Source organism: Salvia splendens, chromosome 1 (assembly GCF_004379255.2).
Source record: "Salvia splendens isolate huo1 chromosome 1, SspV2, whole genome shotgun sequence".
NCBI lineage: Eukaryota > Viridiplantae > Streptophyta > Magnoliopsida > Lamiales > Lamiaceae > Salvia > Salvia splendens.
In genome coordinates, this window is record NC_056032.1 from 36,660,408 (window position 1) to 36,680,245 (window position 19,838).

General features: G+C 38.6%; 2 protein-coding genes and 1 pseudogene across 7 annotated transcripts; 2 read left to right on the top strand and 1 right to left on the bottom strand.

The window, feature by feature from the left end:
* The first annotated feature begins 535 nt into the window (after positions 1-535).
* LOC121799441 lies at positions 536-7,649 on the top strand (annotated as a pseudogene).
* Positions 7,650-11,639: 3,990 nt separating this feature from the next.
* Positions 11,640-12,914, top strand: LOC121782767 (sarcoplasmic reticulum histidine-rich calcium-binding protein-like). The gene is made up of 4 exons (XM_042180745.1): positions 11,640-11,648; positions 11,757-12,047; positions 12,162-12,398; positions 12,588-12,914. Exons 1-4 carry the CDS (start codon positions 11,640-11,642, stop codon positions 12,912-12,914), a joined length of 864 nt encoding a protein of 287 aa, XP_042036679.1.
* A 1,990-nt stretch (positions 12,915-14,904) lies between these two features.
* LOC121748835 (dihydrolipoyllysine-residue succinyltransferase component of 2-oxoglutarate dehydrogenase complex 2, mitochondrial-like) lies at positions 14,905-19,681 on the bottom strand. Of its 6 annotated transcripts, none has more exons than XM_042143414.1 (15): positions 19,663-19,681; positions 19,361-19,432; positions 19,169-19,243; positions 18,844-18,901; positions 18,724-18,751; positions 18,178-18,248; positions 17,795-17,872; positions 17,641-17,696; positions 17,363-17,407; positions 17,002-17,271; positions 16,820-16,914; positions 16,195-16,285; positions 16,003-16,113; positions 15,423-15,617; positions 14,905-15,317 (listed from the first exon to the last, which is right to left on the bottom strand). In XM_042143414.1, exons 2-15 carry the CDS (start codon positions 19,409-19,411, stop codon positions 15,126-15,128), a joined length of 1,416 nt encoding a protein of 471 aa, XP_041999348.1. In that variant the 5' UTR covers positions 19,412-19,432; positions 19,663-19,681; the 3' UTR covers positions 14,905-15,125. The 6 variants fall into 6 exon arrangements, with proteins under 6 accessions (XP_041999348.1, XP_041999323.1, XP_041999315.1 ...); XM_042143389.1 differs by lacking the exon at positions 19,663-19,681 and adding an exon at positions 19,546-19,654; XM_042143381.1 differs by lacking the exon at positions 19,663-19,681 and adding an exon at positions 19,546-19,654 and having other exon boundaries at positions 19,361-19,435.
* Positions 19,682-19,838: the final 157 nt, after the last annotated feature.

The following is a 19,838-nucleotide window of genomic DNA, read 5'->3' on the forward strand; positions in this document are numbered from 1 at the left end:
TTAGCAAAATCAATACATTACATAAAATAATCAAAACTATAAACATAATTTTGATTAGAATCATGCATTCCTTAGTAAAACCTCAAAACTAATCATTTGTGGATAATAAATAGCATTTGGTGGGTGTAAAAAATAATGAGTACCTATAAAATATTATGTGGAATATGGTCTTTTGATACGTGTACATCCACATCCAATATAAAGTTGCCAATTGATATTTATTGGTGGAAATATTTAATAAATAATTTTATGCTAAGATCAATTCCATGATACCGAATGAAACCATAATTACGAGGTTAAGCTTAAAGTTGGAAACCCCAAATTCCTATTGCAAATCACATGTCTGTGAAAATACTTGAGTATTACATATTGCGAAGTTATGCATGTAGGAAATTGTCATAAATCAATTTCTTCATTAATCCAAAAAATATCTATCCATTTGCTACGATTAAAATATTTGTGATTCGGTTATTAATTAACAAACATTTCTTTATTTTATTTAACAAGGTACAAATAAACTAATGCCATTCGATCTACTGCTTAATTAACATGATTCAGTTGGCTGGCCGGCCGTGAACGACAATAGCGCCGGCGAGTTGCTCCGCCGCACCAGATTCAACTACATTCAGATATTTGAATTCAACTTCCCTACTGTCTATCAATTCAATTACTTCATCAATTCTACTCATGATTTAAGATTCTTCCTCTCCTAGTTATCCACTATCCGTCTGAATCATGCTACCGGTCATTGCATGAGGTTCCGATCGCTTTTCCATTCTCTGTTTTTTCTCTGAGGTGACAAATTCTTTCCTGTTCTGCTCGTTAGACTCAACATGAGTGTTTATTATCTTTAGCATTTTGGTTGGAAATCTGGATTAATTTTTTGTCGGGGGATTTACTGAATTGCTCATTCGGGTTCTGTGCATTTCTGTGTGTTAAATTTGAATTCCATGTACCTGATCAAATGTTTGGAATTTGATTGTTGATTCAGAGTAGGTCATTATTCAAGTGATCGTAGCTACTGAATTGGGATTTGTTTGGTTGAAGTTTGGGGAGCTAATGGTTTTTATGCCTAGATATTTACTGTAAAAATGTTTCCTTCTCCCTGTACTGATGGTGAAGTTTATTAGTTTCTATTGATCTTATCCATGTCTGTTTGTCCTTGTATAAATTCTCAGTTTTGATGCTGACACTTCATAATGTATATTCAATATGTCTGGGGGCGGCCAAAAGGGCAACTCGTAAGAAGCTGCATTTGGAAGATGATGAAAGAACTTTAGAAAACTTGAAACGAGAACTAAAACCCCAATACAGGGCTCACGCTTTGAAAACTAAAAATAAAGCACGGGAAATAAAATCCGGCACCAAGGTTTATTCATCCTTATCTAAGTGTAAAGGCAAGAGCTCAGGAAAAGATGATGAAAATGTGAGCTTGAAGAGGAGAAAAGTTGGCAAGAAAACCGTTGTGAATAGGACCAAAACCTCCAAGAAGCAACCATCTTTGGGTGTTCTGAAAGATAATTATACTAATGTTAGCTCAAAGGAGAGTGATAAAGCAGATGATAAATATGGAATATCGTGAAAATCAAAGAGAAGGAGAAAGAAGACAAAAAACAACATGGAGCTAGATGACGCTTATCGCTTGCAAAGGAGGACAAGATACCTATTAATAAAAGTGAAGCTGGAGCAGAATCTAATTGATGCATACTCTACAGAAGGTTGGAAAGGTCAGAGGTATAATATCATGCCCCATTTTTTAAATCTAAACTGCCTACTTGCAGATGCAATTTTATTTATGCATTGATGTACATCCCTGCTGTCAAATTATTATGTTAGTCTGAGGGTGGATAATTTTAAAGGAGAGAAGGTCTGGGTGAAATTTGAAGAATGGATAACTGATAGCATACAGCTTAAACATTTTGTTTGTATTGATTTGAAAGTAAAATTGGTTCCCTTCATGAGAAGAATCAGCTGTGTATTAAATTTGTTCAGGATCAATCACATTCAACTACATTTCTTATCTCATTCTTTCATTGGTATGTACTGCATGCTACTAATTACTTACATGAAGTGACTTTTTTTTCCCACCAGTCGAGAAAAGATTAAACCAGAGAAAGAACTACAAAGAGCCAAACAACAGATATTGAAGTGCAAACTAGGGATACGAGAAGCCATCCATCAATTGGATTTGCTAAGTTCGGAAGGGCGTATTAATGATTCCGCGGTTGCTCCTGATGGATCTATGCACCATGAACATGTCAGCCCCCTTTTCTTTCTTCATGTAATTTGGGGCATATATGAAATGATATATGTTTGGCAACTGATATCTTGACTGTCAAACCATAATCCATTAAGCATATATAGTGACTTTGTCATATTTGGAAGTAAACAATCTATTGGGGAAATCCTCTACATATCTACACACATAACATCTTTCCTTCACTAGATTCATGGCATTCTTATTTTCTTTATACTCAAATAATCTGTGTCAAATGTAAGTTGTGTGAAGCGCTCCCAGATAATGGCATTATTCGTTGTCATGGGACATGCAATTGTGCTTTTCACCATAAGTGCATGGATCCTCCATTGTCACCAGAAAATAGTGAGCTCAATTTTTGTTGTTTCTTGTTGATCAATATTCATACCTTTACAGTAGCATACGCCAAATTCTGTTTTACTTTGTAAACTGCATGTGGTGAAGTTAGCAATGTTGCTAGTTCCTCCAGGGGACGAAGGGTGGTTTTGCAAATTCTGTAAGAAGAAGACAGAGATACTGGAAGCAACAAATGCGCACCTTGGGACTCATTTCCCCCTGGATAGTAATTGGCAGGTCGGCTGTTTTGTAACCAGTCGCATTGATATGTCATCATCCATAATTTGATACATTGGCATCTCGAATTGTAACAGGATGTTTTCAAGGAAGAAGCTGCATTACCTGATGGTGTAAATTCTGTGTTGTTCCAAGAAGAGGAATGGCCATCGGATGATTCTGCAGATGATGACTATGATCCAGATAGAAATGAGTGCAGCTGCAGTGGCAATATGTCTACGTCCAAATCTGATGCTTCTCAGTATAGTTCCAGTTTCCTGGGTTCGCTTGAGGATGAAGATGGGAGATTTGAAGTGAGAAGCAATAGATGTTTTGATGAAACTCTAGAGACAATTGGAGCAGACTCTGATGAGGTACACAATGGTGGAGTTGTATCCCATCCTAGACAGAGACCAGCTGTCGACTATATCGAGTTATACAATGTAAGGGATCAAGATTTGCTCTACACAGCTATACTTCTTGGTGAATAATGATTGATCTGTGCTTGCTTAATGTACTTAATCCTGAAAGCCCCAGGATCTTCTGAAAATCTGCTATCTCGATGATCGGGAAGTGTTTATATTCACTAAATTCTTTGAAGGGGATGGGGTTTTTATCTGAATAATTGAACGATTTCCTTTGCTTGTTCGAAGAGATAAGAAGAATCTTTTGCCATTTGAAATCTATATGTTTGTATTCAGCCATTCAGCACCTTTTTATTTGGAGAACAAACCATTAAGAACTTAGATGAGTTTAAAATCTTGATATTTTTTCTTTTCCTCCCATAAATATATAGGAATTCCGGAAACCATATTGTCAGGCATGTGATTTTGCTCCATCGCCTTTAGGAAATGTTCGGAAAGAATCCTACCGAAAGTGAACAAATCAGTGAAGATGAAGACTGGGGTCCCACAAAAAGAAAGCGGAAAGCTAAGGAGACTAATGCTGCCAGCACTTTGATGGCTCTAGGTGAAACTGATAACAAATTCTCTGTAGAAACTCTTTCATATTTGAAAGAGAAACAGTTAACCAAGAAGATGAGAAGACCAATTTGCAGACTCCCTCATGTTACAGTTGAGGTAACATTGGTTCTGTTTTCTTAGTACTTACAATCAATTCACCAGGTATGCTCATTATTTGTTGTTATTTTTTCAGAAGCTTCGACTAGTTTTTTCTGAGAATGAACTTCCAGAAAGAGCAGTAAGAGTGAGTCTTTCAGAGCAGTTAGGCCTAGAACTTGAGAAGGTAATGCCTCGTTAAATTTGGAAAGAATTAAATGTGAAAAAATTAAAAGGAGATTATACAAATTTAAGACGAAGTTCTTAAAAAACAACATTTATTTGCTAAAATTGTTAAAAATTTGCTGACTTCATTACTTTTTCCAATGCATTTATGCTAGCTACCTGAAGTTCATCCACAGCTTGCTAAGTTGTCTGCAATATGAGATAAGATAATTAATTGTGCTATTGAATATATACAATCTCATCTTGGGTGTGCTAATCACGAACTACACCTATAAGGAAATCAGAGTAGCCACAGAGAAGGGGCAAAGGAGATGACCAGTTGTTATGCCAATCAATATACTGACTTGCCAAACATTGATCCATCAAAAGAGAGACATATTTAGAAGCATGGAATATTTAATGTCTAACTATATGTGATCCATAGTTACTTATTTTTTCATTTGTAGGTGAACAAATGGTTCAAGAATGCGCACTACCTAGCGTTGAAAGCGAGAAAGCAAGTAAGTACCTGTTTAAAAGATCTTGGTATATATATTTTCTTTGTATTATGTCATGCCTCAAGTGAAATCGTTATACCGTGGATTAAGCATGCATATTTGGATCTGAAGTTGGAATAATTGATAAGCAATGACTATGAACAGACCGGAAGAGCAGAAGTTGCAGTCAGGCCCCTGGTATTCAAAAGGAATCCTCATGTGTTGCCCACGGTTCACGAACCGGCGGTTCCGGTTCGGAACCGCCGGTTCCAGTTCGGTCGATGGCGGAACCGGAACCGAACCGTGAGGCTATTTCACGGTTCCGGTTCCGGTTCGAAAACCGGCGGTTCCGGTTCCGGTTCGGAACCGCCGGTTTTCCGGCGGTTTTGGCGGTTTTGGCGGTTCCGGTTTTCGAACCGGCGGTTTTGCCGGTTCAATTTTTTTTTTTTTTTTTTTTTTTTTTTTAGAAAAAATTTGAAATTTGGCTTTATACAATAAATCGGAACAAGACAATGCATAATTCAAGCACAAATAAGACGAATAAGGAGAAAATGAAATAAATTTTATTGATTTTGAGTTGTAACGGACAACGATACATTACAATTTACAATACATAAGTATACAATACAACAACATACAACAATATAATATAATTTACAAGTGTCGTCGCCTCGTGGGACTCGGAAGGTAAATAAAAAAACATGAAATGGGGGGGAAAAAGGAAAAATTGAAAAGGGCTTGGGATCAACTTAAACTTTCAAAGTTAAACTTTTCAAATTTAAGTTGAGTTGTCTACATATCCACAATTTTATTGAGGAATCAAAGCCCACGTAGTTCTCTTACCTTAGGATCAACCCTTTTTTCTTGCAAAATGTTGCCCATTTTCTAAGCAAACACATATCAGCACGCCATATACACATTGCTGCATTTCTAATAGGGGCAATTTGAGTGGGGTGAATGTAAATGAGGATAGAGGGGGTATTTATAAATAAAAATGGGGGGGGGGGAAATGGAAGAATTCGAATTTGAAATTTGAAAAAAAAAAATTTGAATTTTCGGCAAAACCGGCGGTTTTTGGCGGAAAACCGCCGGAACCGCCGGTTTCCGGGACAAAACCGCCGGTTCGGTCAACGAAACCATCTGCAAAAGCTGCGTCATGTCGCCTCGTTTCTCGCGCCGCAACCGGAACCCCCTGAACCGGCGGTTAACCGCCGGTTCACGACCCAAAAACCGCCGGAACCGGCCGGTTTTTCAGCTGAAAAGCTGCCGCCGGTCTGCCCCATCCACACGCCTTGAAATACGCGCCCGAACCGGCGGTTCCGCCGGTTAACCGCCGGTTCCGAACCGTCCGGAACCGCCGGTTCGGTGACGGTTCCGGTTCGAAATATCTTGAACCGGAACCGGACCGCGACCCGAATTCCGACGGTTCCAGTTCGGGAAAATGGCCACGGTTCCGGTTCGGAACCGGAATTGCCGGTTCCGGTTCGGCGGTTAACCGCCGGAACCGGAACCGGTGGGCATGACCTCATCAGATACTGAAGAGGGTGTCTGGGATCAAATCTCATCAAGGAACGGTACTGCACCAGTAAAGTCTAATATCTTAAAAGGGTTTCCTCAACAAAGGAATACACACTTGCTGAACCATTCTTACAAGATAAAGCAGCAACGGAAACCCTTGTTACAATCAGCAATCAGAAACCAGGTATTATGGGGCTAAGAGCATGCACAACGGTGGACGCCGGCCCCGCGTCCGTCCGTGCCAACGGCAAGGACGAGGTTCGCTGCCGTGCCAGCGAGCAGGCGACGTGGCGGCACGCGATTGGGCAACGGCATAGCCGTTGCCTTTGAATATTTTTTTATTTATTTAAAATTCGTTATTTAATTTTAAATAATGATAAAAAATAAAAATAAAATATTTTCCAAATCCCAAAAATATGGCCGTTTTTTTGCCCGTTTTTCTGAATTTTTTTCCCCCAAAATCATCTATAAATACACGCATTCATAATCTATTTATCACATCAAATCATCTCTCATTCATCTCTCATTCATAATTCTCATGCAAACTATCAACACATTCAGCTACAACGAGGTCTCCCTCACGCCGAGGTGAGCATACGACGGTTGGCCAGAGAATCGAGACAAGGCACACAATGCGCGATACCCGAACCCACATTCAGCTACAAGAAGACCTATTCAAACACATGTGGGCGAAATTCGGCAACGAGTAGTGATTTTTTTAATTTTTAGTATTTTAATTATGTAATTTTTAATTTTTAGGATTTTAATTATGTCGTTTTTATTTTATTTGTCATTTGTAATATTATTTAGGTTTTTTTAATGAATTTTAGTATTATGTAAATGTTTTTGTTTAATTGAATTTTAAATTAATTGTGCTCGTCTTTGCGGAAGAGCGCAATTGTGGGTGTTGTGCTATTGCCAGAGAGCAGGCAGAAAAAATGGGCCCGGGCCCACAACCGTGCCGCTGGCAAGAGCACGGTTGTGGATGCTCTAAAACCCTTAACAGGAATATTCTAGAAAAGTCACAGCTGCATATTTGATTCGTCATCTTCCGTATCATCTTGGAATATCATTTTTATGGGGACGGGGGGGTTTACTTGCACCATAATATGCAAGGAAATTTTATTCATTGAAACTGGCTGCTGTAGATGAGTGTGGATCTTGGTGATGATGTGAGCCTGAAACATGTAAGAAACAAAGCGAAGGAAGCCAAGAAGAAATTGGATTGCAAAAGCCAGGGTGGTATGCTGGAAGCACAAAAGAAGATGAAAAGGCTGTGTGAAATTAAGAGCAGAGTAGAGAAACTGCACCAACGTCTTCTTGAACTTCCATGTTCGAGGATAGGCAGAGCTAGGGGAAATAACTCAGGTGACCGATCTCTTCTTTTTGCACCAATAGCAGAATTAAAGGAGAGAAGGTGACCATATTTTCCCTTCATTATTACTTTTATTTTTACTGAACTATGTTTTTGTTTCTCTGCAATTAGAGAGAAAAGGGTCATTTTTGGTGAATAGATAGGCATCTCAAGACTTTTCTATAGTTGTAGATAATTGTGTGCCGCCATGTATTATTAGATGAACATCAGCAATGAGTTTATATGGATGAATATTTTTCTAGTGTAGTTTTTCTGATGCTTTTGTTACAACCACCTAGAATGCCAGTCTCCCCTATTTATGTCACCAACTTGGGCAATGGGCATACTAGAACAAAAGTAGATTCATTATTCTTACATGAGCTGTAATAATTTTCAAAAATATCAGTTGACTTGTGTGAAAATGAATGATGTGGTGTTGGATTTTTAAAAAAAGGGATTGGGTGGGTCCGTGGGGACACATTGAAATGCAGAAATTCGCAATATAAATAAACAATAGATCACAACACCTAGGCAGAGAAACAAAACCAATGGCTAATTTGGAAATTGGAGGCGTCGCCAACTTGTAAGGGTATCCACGGTGGCAATAGCCAGCAATAGCCCAGCCACAAATTCCTTCTGCCACGTCATCAATACTAAAAATCCTCCTGCCACATCAGAAATAGCCCAGCCATAGCCCAGTCATATCATAAATAGCCCAGCCACATCAATAGCCACATCACTAAATAACACAATATACGGAATTTAATTTACGAGACATCTACGGGAAACATTAATAATACTATTTTACTTTTAAAAAAATACAAAAAATTAAAAAAGTACAATAAATTAAAAAAAGTACTAAAATTTTAAAAAAGTACATTAATAATAAAAATTACATTAAAAAAGTACATTACTTAAAAAAAATCACTCGGTGGCTCCCTCGATTCCGTCGTCGCCGTCGTCGGATCCGTCGCCACCGTCACCGCCGGATCCGTCGCCACCGCCTCCGCCGCCTCCGTCGCCACTGTCACCGCCGCCTCCGCTGCCACCGCCGTTGCCGCCTCCATGCAGATCGTCATTCATGCTCTCGAGCAATGTGAAGAGAAATCTCTTCTCCTGGGGGTCCGTCGCCGCTCGCCATTCGGCTAACGTCTTCACCATCATCTGGCGCGTTTGTTGACGCGCGAAGTACTTGAGATCCTCTGTAGACTGGCGGTCAAAGGGGGATGCCGACTGGACCTCCTGGGAACCCCCGGCGGGCCCCCTCGCCGCCCGTTGCGCCCGCTTTTGCCCAACGGGGCGAGGTCGGCGGCCGAACGAACGAGGGGTGGGGAGCACCTGGTCAGTCTCGGGGAGGTCGTGGGAACCACCGCTGCTGCCGCTGAAATCCCCGGTATAGTTCAATCGTTGCCGTTTCGGCCAGCCAGCATCGACACCTACTCGGAACTTCTCAGAGTCGTTCAACACAAGATAGCAGTTCCAGTAGGTGAAGTCCTTATACAACCCGGGCTGGGGGAAGGCTTTCTCCGCTATCCTCCTGCAGTCGTCCTCCGTTTGGCCACTACTCTGCATGCGGAGGGCGTTGGCGTACAAACCCGAAAATCGGGAGACGGCAGCCCTGATTCGGTTCCACGCCTTCCGGCAATCCTCCCCGTTGTGTGGCCTCCCCTCCGGGCAAAATCGCTGGTAGGCTGCTGCTACCTTGCCCCACATGTTGACGATCCTCTGGTTATTAGAAACAAGAGGATCGTCGCAAACACTCACCCACGCCCTTGACAGGGCAACGTTCTCCTCGTCCGTCCACCTTCTCCGTGCCGTGGGGTCATCCCCACCCAGCTGCGACGACTCCCCGACCTTCTTTCCCTTGCCCTTCTTCTTTGGGGCGCCACTACCCTGCACTGCTCCCCCCGTTTGAACGGGAGTTTCCGGAACTCCGAGACTATCAAACCCCAAATCCACCAACGAAAATTCATCAAAACCGCTCGGCGTGAACTGCGCATCCGTTGGGGTCGATGTGTGCGACGAAGCAGTGCTGAAATCAAAACTGGGGCGATAGACGTTCCCCCGCGTCACCTGCGTCGCCGGTACTCCCCCCGGCGTCCCCTGCATCGCAGGTACTCCCCCCGGCGTCCCCTGCGTCGCCGGTACTCCCCCGGGCATCATCTGCATATTGGGTGCCCACCCCGGCATCATCTGCATATTGGGTCCCCAACCCGGCACCGCCGGGAACCCCCCCGGCGGACTCCCTCCGGTCGGCAACCCGGGTAGCATCTGCTGCCACGGGTACATGTTGTAGTACCCGGGCATCTGATTCCATCCGCCTCCAACATTAATTGGGGGAGTTTGAGAACCACTCGTCCCTGAACTCGGCTCGTTGTTTAGATCCATTTCTCGGTGTTTATCTTGTATAGAAATTTAGATAGAGAGAGTACTCGTTAATACAAGTGGTGCGAATGAAAATGAAGTGCAAATCGCGTATATATAGTGTCGGGGCAATTTAAAAAAAAACCGCTGGGCGATCCCGACGCTGCAATGGCGCCGAGCGGATCGCCCAGCGCATCGCCCAGCGCCCGGCGACCGCCTAGCGCTAGGCGATTTTTAATTCCGAAAAACCGCTCGGCGGTTTTCGGAGGCTGCAATGGTTCGCCTAGCGACCGCCTAGCGCCGGCGCTCGGCTAGGCGGTGCGCTAGGCGCCATTGTGGATAGCCTAAGAGAATGTTTGTTATGGATCAATTTTGGATTCTATCTTCGAGAAGGTTCAAAATGGCCACAAAACATGCTCTTTCACACTATATAGCAATAGTGTATCTATAAATAAACAAACATTGAGTGTGAAGAAAGAGGGGGCGTGTTAATTGAATGCATGTATTGTTTTTGCTAAATGGAAATACAAAAAAGGGCAAAATTTTGTACTTCCTCCGTCCCCAAAGAATATGAACTTTGGGTTCGGTACGAGTTTTAATGTATTATTGGTAAAGAAAGAAAGAAAGAAATAGATATAGAAAATTTTTTAAGTATTGTTAGTGGAGAATGAGTCACACCCATTAGAGAGAAGAGAGTTTCTAAAATTGGAATGTTCATAATCTTTAAGGACTGATGAAAAAGGAAATAGTGCATACTCTTCAGGGACGGAGGGAGTATCATAAGAAGCCGGAAAAGTAATGCTTTAGAAGTGTTAATACTCACCTTTCTGATTATTTAAAAATATTGAACAACTTAATATTCATTATTGGCGGAATAATAAAAAATATGACTGCAAAGAATTACTCAGTATATTCCACTACAAATGATGGTATTTTTTTTGTCGTTACTTAACAAATGATTTATATTCTTTTTTTTTTGTCTTTACACTAAGTGATCAGTTTTCAATTTTAGCAAAAAGAATACATTCATTCTCTCGTGCTCCTTTATTCTCTATTTTACTTTTTTTTCTCTCCACTTAACTTAATAAATTTCTTAAATCTCATATAAAAAAAATTATTACTTATAATGAGGCGGAGGGAGTAAAACAAGGCTAGTTTGTTGGATAAAATATTAGAAAAACATTGAAGTCAATTACTCTCAACTTCAAGAATTTTGTGAGTTTAGCTAGTTAGACTATTTCCAACCATAAACCAAAATCCATTTTTAATGTAAAAATGATCTCCAACCACCATACACCAAACTCAAACTCATTTTTGAGTTTTTCTACGGAACAACACCAGATATGGTGTTCCTGCATAAATTTACTATGAGATATTGCAATTTGTCCATTATTACCATTACAACTATCTCCTGTGAGCTCAAGTATTTGCACTTCAACCCTCGGTCTCTTTCAATATTCATTAAGCTTCCACAAGCTCAACATAATTTCAAATTACAAAAGTTCAATTTTTATAATCATTTCATTAGTATAACATTTTTCAACACTTGCATGTATTGATTTTAATGAAGTGATTTTGAAATATACTCCATTAGTTTAGAAGTTTAGATTATATGATAATGTGACAATCTAAGTGACATAAATTGTCAAAAGTATATATTTAGGGTTCTGCAATTTATGGAGTACATTTTTATTAATGTACATATAAGATTGAGTTTCGTGCAATTTTATTGATTAATTAGCCTGCAACTTAATTGTAGAAATATTCAAATTCATTTCAGCAAAATAAATATCATCAACACAAACTAATTAAATTGCCACAATATTCAAATTGATTTCACAAAAATTTTAAGTCAAATTAACTTCAAACATTTAATGAAAAACGTATTACTATGTCAAGAAATTAATAGCCTTTATTTATTTGAAGCTATTACAATGATAATCAACTAAACTTTTATTTAAAAATACTATGCTTTTGACTTTAAAGGGCAGGATCATCACCATGGCGTTTTGGAGAAGGATCATGACCACAGTGACTTGGAGAATAAGCATCTTGAGGAGCAGGGGCAGAAGCATAATCATGATATTTTGGAGAATGAGCATGTTGAGGAGCAGGGGCAGGAGCATGACCATGGTGTTTTGGAGAATGAGCATGTTGAGGAGCAGGGGCAGGGGCATGACCATGGTGTTTTGGAGAATGAGCATGTTGAGGAGCAGGGGCAGGAGCATGACTATGATGTTTTGGAGAATCAACATGACCATTGTGTCTTGGAGAATGAGCATGTTGAGGAGCTGGGGTAGGATCATGATCATGGTGTTTTGGGGAATGAGCATGTTGAGAAGCAGGGGTAGGAGCATGATCATGGTGTTTTGGAGAATGAGCATGTTGAGGAGTAGGGGCAGGAGCATGGCTATGATGTTTTGGAGAATCAGCATGGCCACTGTGTCTTGGAGAATGAGCATATTGAGGAGCAGGGGTGGGAGCATGATCATGGTGTTTTGGAGAATGAGCATATTGAGGAGCAGGGTTGGGAGCATGATCATGGTGTTTTGGAGAATGAGCATATTGAGGAGCAGGGGTGGGAGCATGACCATGGTGTTTTGGAGAATGAGCATGATCGCAGTGTCGAGCATGTTGAGGAGCAGGGGTAGGAGCATGATCATGATGTTTTGGAGAATGAGCATGTTGAGGAGTAGGGGCAGGAGCATGACCATGATGTTTTGGAGAATCAGCATGACCACGGTGTCTTGGATGGGCATGTTGAGGAGCAAGGGCAGGAGTATGATCGTGGTGTTTTGGAGAATGAGCATGTTGAGGAGTAGGGGCAGGGGTGGGAGCAGGAGCATGGTGTTTTGGAGAATGAGCACGTTGAGGAGCAGGGGCAGGAGCATGACCATGATATCTTGGAGGATGAGCATGTTGGTCGTGTTCATGGTGGTGAGGAGGATGAGCGTGGTGGGCATGTGGAGACGGAGCGTGGTGATGAGGAGAATGGGCGTGGTGGGCATGAGGAGATGGGGCATGGTGATGAGGAGGATGACTGTGATGAGCATGAGGAGATGGAGCATGGTGATGGTGGTGGGAAGGAGGGCAAACATATTCATGTTCGTGGTGAGGAGAGGGAGCATGATGGTGGTGGTGATGCTTGATTTGTGAACCAATATTCAACATCACGCCACCTTCTAGTTCACCAGCGAGACAAGGGGTATTAGTAATAGCCAAGAACCCAAAAAACAACACGAGACCATTGACATTTGACATTTTTGTTCGTTAATTTGCAATGTTGCTTTAGAAATTAGTAATACATGCATTGTTTTATATAAGAGTTAATGTCTTAATTTTCCACTATTGTTGCCCTTAATTTTAGATACCTTTCGTTTTTGGAAAATTTGACTCATAGAGTAAGATTTATAATTTTATGATTTTAATTTCTAAATATAAAATGAGATTAACATATTTGGATTGCAGATCATAACTTATTTAGAGCAAAATACATAATTTCTATTAATTAGTTTGTAGTATTCCAGTCAATAAGTTTAATGGTCAATGGTATCCTATTATCATTTAACGGCTAACATCAATTAAATTTCCCAAAACAAATGTATTTTCGTATAATATTGCTGAAAAACATTCAATTCGCGATAGACCACAATTATTTAGATCTTTTATATAAAAAAATATATAAAATTAATTGACTACTTTTTTTATATTGATGGCTTTAATTCCATCGAATTTGGCGTAATAGTTTTTGACTTTTTGTTATTTTCCCATTCTTTCATTTTTTGTCGTAAATAACATTCCATTTAATAATATCTATATTTAATTTTATGTAGGTAATAAGAGATATCATAGTTCATTATTGCTAAAACTTTTTTTATTAAACAAAAGTCATTTATTTTAAATTATAATTATTAGTTTTGTAAAAATTATATTTTTTGAATAAAAGTTATTATATTTAGATAAAGATATTATTGTCCTATTGAATAATAGGTATATTATTCTTTATAAATAAATATTATTTTTCCAATGAATAAAAGTTGGAGTATTATTTTAATAAAAAAAATCCAGTAGTATTGTTTTGATGTACAAAAGTTATTGTTCTAATTATTAAGGTTACTATTCTTACTGACAAGAGGTACTGTTTATTGCTTATAAAATTTATCATTCTAATGAATAAAAGTTATTATTCAAATAAAACTTATTGTTCTTGGAAAATTTGACTCATAGAATAAGATTTATGATTTTATGAATTTAATTTCTAAATAAAAAATAAGATTAACATATTTGGATTGCGGATCTTAACTTAATTACAGCAAAATACATAAAGCCTATTAATTAGTTTGTTGTATTCAGTCAAATAAGTTTAATAGTCAATGATATCCTATTACTACCATTTAATGGCTAACATCAATTTAATTTCCCAAAACAAATGTATTTTCCTATAATATTGTTGAATATAAAAATTATTGTTCATATAAGTAGAAGTTAGAGAATTATTTATGAGAATAAAAATTACTATTATTTTTATAGATAAAAGTGATATTTGTCCTTTAACAATATATAAAATAAATATGCCTGTATGGAAGGCTAGTCGAATGAAAAAATGTGAATACCTACTGTAATTGATGGAACTAAGCAATTGAGAAAAGTACAACTATACAGAATAACATGAATGTGGATTTTGTTGGCTTTTATTAGGCTTGTTATTTAGGGTCCAAAGAATGGTAGTTTGATCCAACACGGACAAAAAAGAGAAATTGCAGAATAACATTATGTCCAAGTGGCTTTCTTATTAAACAAACAAATTATCATGCTCACAGGAGCCTACCTCAATTTAATTAGGTTAGTTTATTACCACATATTTATATTAACACTTTACGGATATAACTCATTTTAAAACAAAGGAAAATTCAAATTACATAGTGTGTCGCGACCATATAAGTGTTGTTTTCAAAATCCGTGTTCATTAATTACACTCTACTTTATTTTCCTACGTGTGTTTTAATTCCTCTTATACATACAAATTCTTGATCTACTTAATTTCATGTTAATTATGCTATTTACTAATTCAATATAAGACCTTCAACACAAAATCAGGGTAGTTAACCAGATTACAGCATGATCAAATAGAGAAGCATGTAGGTGCAAAAAAATAAATTAAACGGTTTTAACTTTTTGGCAATTTTCAACAATCAAGCATCGTAGACAATAAATACTCTTTCCAAATTCGGACACGGGTGGCCGAAGACCACACAATCTTCGTTCAAAGACGGAAGCAATAACTGCAAAAAAACTATTGTGCATTTATTTTGCCCAACTCAAACTCATGATGGATGCATCAATCAACATCCACAGCTGCATTATACATCCAACAGCAATCTGCGTGGGTCTTCCACCACATCTTTGATTCTTCTCAAGAAGAACACTGCCTCTCTCCCATCAATCAGCCTATGGTCATATGTGAGTGCAATGTACATCATGGGTCTCGGAACTATGTTGCCTCCAACCACCATAGGGCGGCTCACTATTGAGTGCATCCCCAGGATAGCAGACTACAATTCCAAGCCAAGGAGGAACCACTCAATCACTAACTGAATATGTACACATGCATCAAAGAAGAACCAACATACTTATCAAATAACAGAAGAGGCACATACCTGGGGTGGATTGATGATGGGAGTACTCAGAAGACTTCCATAAACACCACCATTCGATATGGTAAACGTTCCCCCAGCCATCTCATCAATTGATATACTCCCATCATTGGCTTTCTTAGCAAGGTTATTAATCTCCTTCTCAACCTCCGCAAAATTCATATTTTCCGCATTCCGTAGAACCGGAACAACAAGACCCTGATGAAATATATAAATTTCTCCAAATAAGTGATTGAGAAACCTTACAAATTTACATGGCTACCAAAAGGTATACGAGGGAAGGGAAGTCAAGTCGGTTACTTTATGCAGAAGCCAATCAAAGCTAGCTTTTCTCATTACTTGATAAAACAAACAAGATTATGTGTGGGAATATAAAAAGTGTTATATCCATATATGAAAAAGATTCTGTCTATTCACAGTCCTATGTCTATCCATGGAAGTAAATTACCATTGATCCTACTTCATATGTCCATGTCCATCATTAAATAGACATATGTAAGTTGTGTACTTCAGAATTAAATATTTCAAAGTTTTGTCTGCAAGTAAATATCTTAAAATAAAAAGTAAAATGCGGGCATCTTGCCTTGGGGGTGCCAACAGCTATGCTAATATCTACGTAATCTCTGTAAATGATATCATCCCCATCAATAACGGCATTCACTATTGGCTGCTTCTGCAGAGCACTTATTGCTGCCTGAAATAAAAATAATAATATAACAGGTTTGGTAACATTAAACATGCATAAGAATATAAACTTGCATTAATCCAAGCATACTTTTACAAATCCGGACATTAGACCCAGCTTCACACCATGTTTTTCAGCAAAAGCATCCTTGTAGTCAGAACGAAGTTTCATCAAATTCGTCCTGATAAAAAACAAAATAGATATCTAGATGTCAGAGATGTACCATGATAATCATAATGTATTAAAAATTCTAGATTTCATAAAGGGTAATGACTAATGAGCAACTGATTGATAAATATTCCAAATATTGTTGGATGCCATAATAATAGGATTTATAAGCTCAAAAAAATACCAAATGCCAACTGAGAAATATCAGTCACACAATTTTGTCTACTGACAAGGGTGAAACGGCTAAAATAACTGTTCAAGAGAGACTCGGAAATCAATACAAACTTCAAAACTAACATCCATACAGAATTGGTTAAACTCCAGATATAAACAGAAACAAAACAAAAGCATGATGATTGACCAGCAAAATAACTAACTGGTGAGTAACCAGCAGAATGTCAAAAACTACCTTCATTATTGTTTTAGCCAAAACAAAAATGACATGATTGACTAAACCACAAAGGTAACAGAAATCACAAATATCTGAGCAGACCTTTATCCTCTTTAATCGAGCAAATCAAAACCACATGGCGATGAATAAACTCACATGTCAACTTCATTGAATGTTGTCAGCAATGCGAATGTGTTTTGAGAATCCTTCAATCGTGTGGCAACTCTTTTCCTAAGCCTTGTCATAGGCACCTGCACCAGAGCATATAATTTTACAATCTCCACTTATGAAAAAATATACAATAGCATCAGCCAAATACGTGGAAACTTTGGTCATACACGTCTCTCCCTTTCTTTAGGGGGAAGCTGGGGCTCAGTAGCGGAATGTTTGGGAGGAGGAGGTCCTTTAGGCTTTGATACAGCGGGTTTCGTCTCAACTTTAGGTGCTGGCTTCTCCTTTTTCTCTTCAGCAGCAGGTGACGGTGTAGAAGGAGATTTTTCAGAGGGTTTCTCATCAGAAGGTGCAACATGAGTCGCACCCTCACCAGATTTTGATATTATAGCAACCTTGGTACCAGGTTCTACAGTATCTCCTTCCTTAGCTACAAACTATTAGCAGACAATAAGAAAAATAACATCAAGGCCAAAGTAACAAAGCAGAGAATGAGATTAAATTACTATTCCAATTATGAAATTTCACCTCCTTGATCACCCCTGCTTCAGGACTATTCACATCAATGGTGACCTGGAATGACGAGCAACCAAATGGAAAACGTAAGATAAGAGCCTTGGAGAAGAATCTTAAGTACATAAAAAGTCTCTTCTCTTAGATCTGGATATGCAACACAATATTAAGCTGCAAACACAAGTCACATTAACATCCAGAATCATCAATAGCAGGGAGTAATAGCAGATGATGATTCTGCAGCAGGAAATGGTAGAGAAATATTCTAAGTTCACTGTTATTAAAGTGATTACCTTGTCTGTTTCAATCTGAGCTATTGGCTCGTCCACTTCAACTCTATCCCCAGGTTCTGCTCAAAACAGCAATCAGTTGGAAAGTAACCATCAGATTAACATTAAGAGGCTAATAACTTTCGTGAAAACATTATGCATAGATAAAGAAACATACTTTTCAAGAATGTTGCCAAAGTGCCATCAGTTATAGATTCACCCATAAAAGGGACAACAGCTTCAAAAACATCACCATCTGCTTATACATCAATAAGATGAGTAAGCTACAAGCATGAATCTAAAATGAATAAAATAATAAATAAATGCATTGAATGTGTCTTCGAGCAATTTGCATGGCTATAGCCACTCTTAATTCTGATATTATATGGGAGTCGGTCAATAATTTCAATAGCGAACACTTAAAAGATCAAAGGCCATAGTGCAAATGAGATTATGAAACCAGCATTGCAGATCAAACCAGCATATACTAATTCTAGAAGAAGAAAACACCTATGATTCACCTATAAGCATTATTTAGTGCCACCAAAGTAGATACCATACCACTGTCAGAACTGAATGACCTACTCCAAGTCCGTAAAGTCACATTTTTCAGGGAACTGTCCAGTGCTTCCCTGCAAATAAAACAAAAAAAAACAGATCCATCTGGGATGAATTTTCAGTAAAATGTACAATTTGTGCTTTTTCAGTTAATCAAATGATATGAAGGTCAAGAAACAACTTTCCACTAGATCTTGAGGCTACTTCATGATGCTGGCAGTCTCCATGATATAATCACCCATGTCCAATATAAATTTCTTATTCCACAATTAGAACAAATACAGCAGAGACTTTACTTCTGCAAGATCATTGCTTTCACAAGTCCAAGATCCAGTGCACTATTGTGGTCTAAATAAACATTTGTTCTAATACTCAATTTTCTAATATCACGCCTAATAAGCCTAAACAAACTTGTGTTTGATTTAAAACTAGAATTAATCTCTTTATTTGGCACATGGTAATCCCATTTTATCCTACTATTCATCATAAAGTAAAATCTGCGCAATGTATGAAAATCTTGTTAAATGTATATGATATTGGACCACTGACCTTTTTGGCATCAGAGACATAGTTCGTCCTGTAAAAATATGATAGATAAATCGTTGGTTCAAACCCATCTAATGAGTAATTTGGTGTATGTAAGGGCAAAGAATAAGAAACTGCTCATACCAGCCAAAGGAAGGTGAGAAAATGCTCGGACATTGCCAAATCCCCTTACGCAATTAATCTGTTCAACATCTCAAACATAAGTGACAGTGACAGATATAGTCGACGACATCTCAATTCCGAAATCAAACACAATTAAATAGCAAACATCATAGCAAGTTAGCAACCAGATACAGTTTCTTCATCCGCAATTACTTAAGTATGAAGCAACTCATGGACAGCCATTTCTACCAAAACAGGAGTAATAGGTGAAAGCAGAATATACATGCATGTATTCACATTTCTATTATACTAGCATTTACCATTGAAAATTAAACCATCAAATTACCTCCTCTCCCACTGCAGAGCTCACCCGGTGAGCAGATCCTGTAGGCTTAAGCTTGTAAAATGATTTTCCGTAAACCTACTCCAAGAAATGCACAAGTGAGTACCGACACACATCTTTTCCCATCCGGCGAGACAGAATATCATTGAGAAATTACATGCGCGTAGATATACTCAAAAGGTCGGAGGAATTTACCGAAGCAGATGAGGCGCCGGAAGCGGCTTTCCGCCTTAAAACACCTAACATGACGCCTTCGATCTCTTCGACCTGCTAAACGAACATAAAGATCCTTCAGAAGGAAAAAAAAATATGATACAAGATTAAAATGAATAAAATCATCACCGCCAACCCAGGTAATAGATCTCAAATTAAGTGATTACGTGAATGTAAGGCGAAATCGAGAGAATAGAGAATGTAATCTGATTAGGGTTTGATTGTGTGAAGGTAAGTACAGCGTGAGAAGGGAACAATTCTAAAAATACAGTAAGATCTTCTACCTTCGTGTTGATTGACTTTCCAGAAGCGTAGAATGCGCCACTTGAATAATTGCACTAAAACAGGGCTTGGTCTTTGATTTAGGTTTGGGCTTGGGCTTGGGCTTGGGCTTGGGCTTTTGTATGAACTCCAGTGAGAATGATATATTCGAATGCGTTTACCTTTTATATTTGACTTA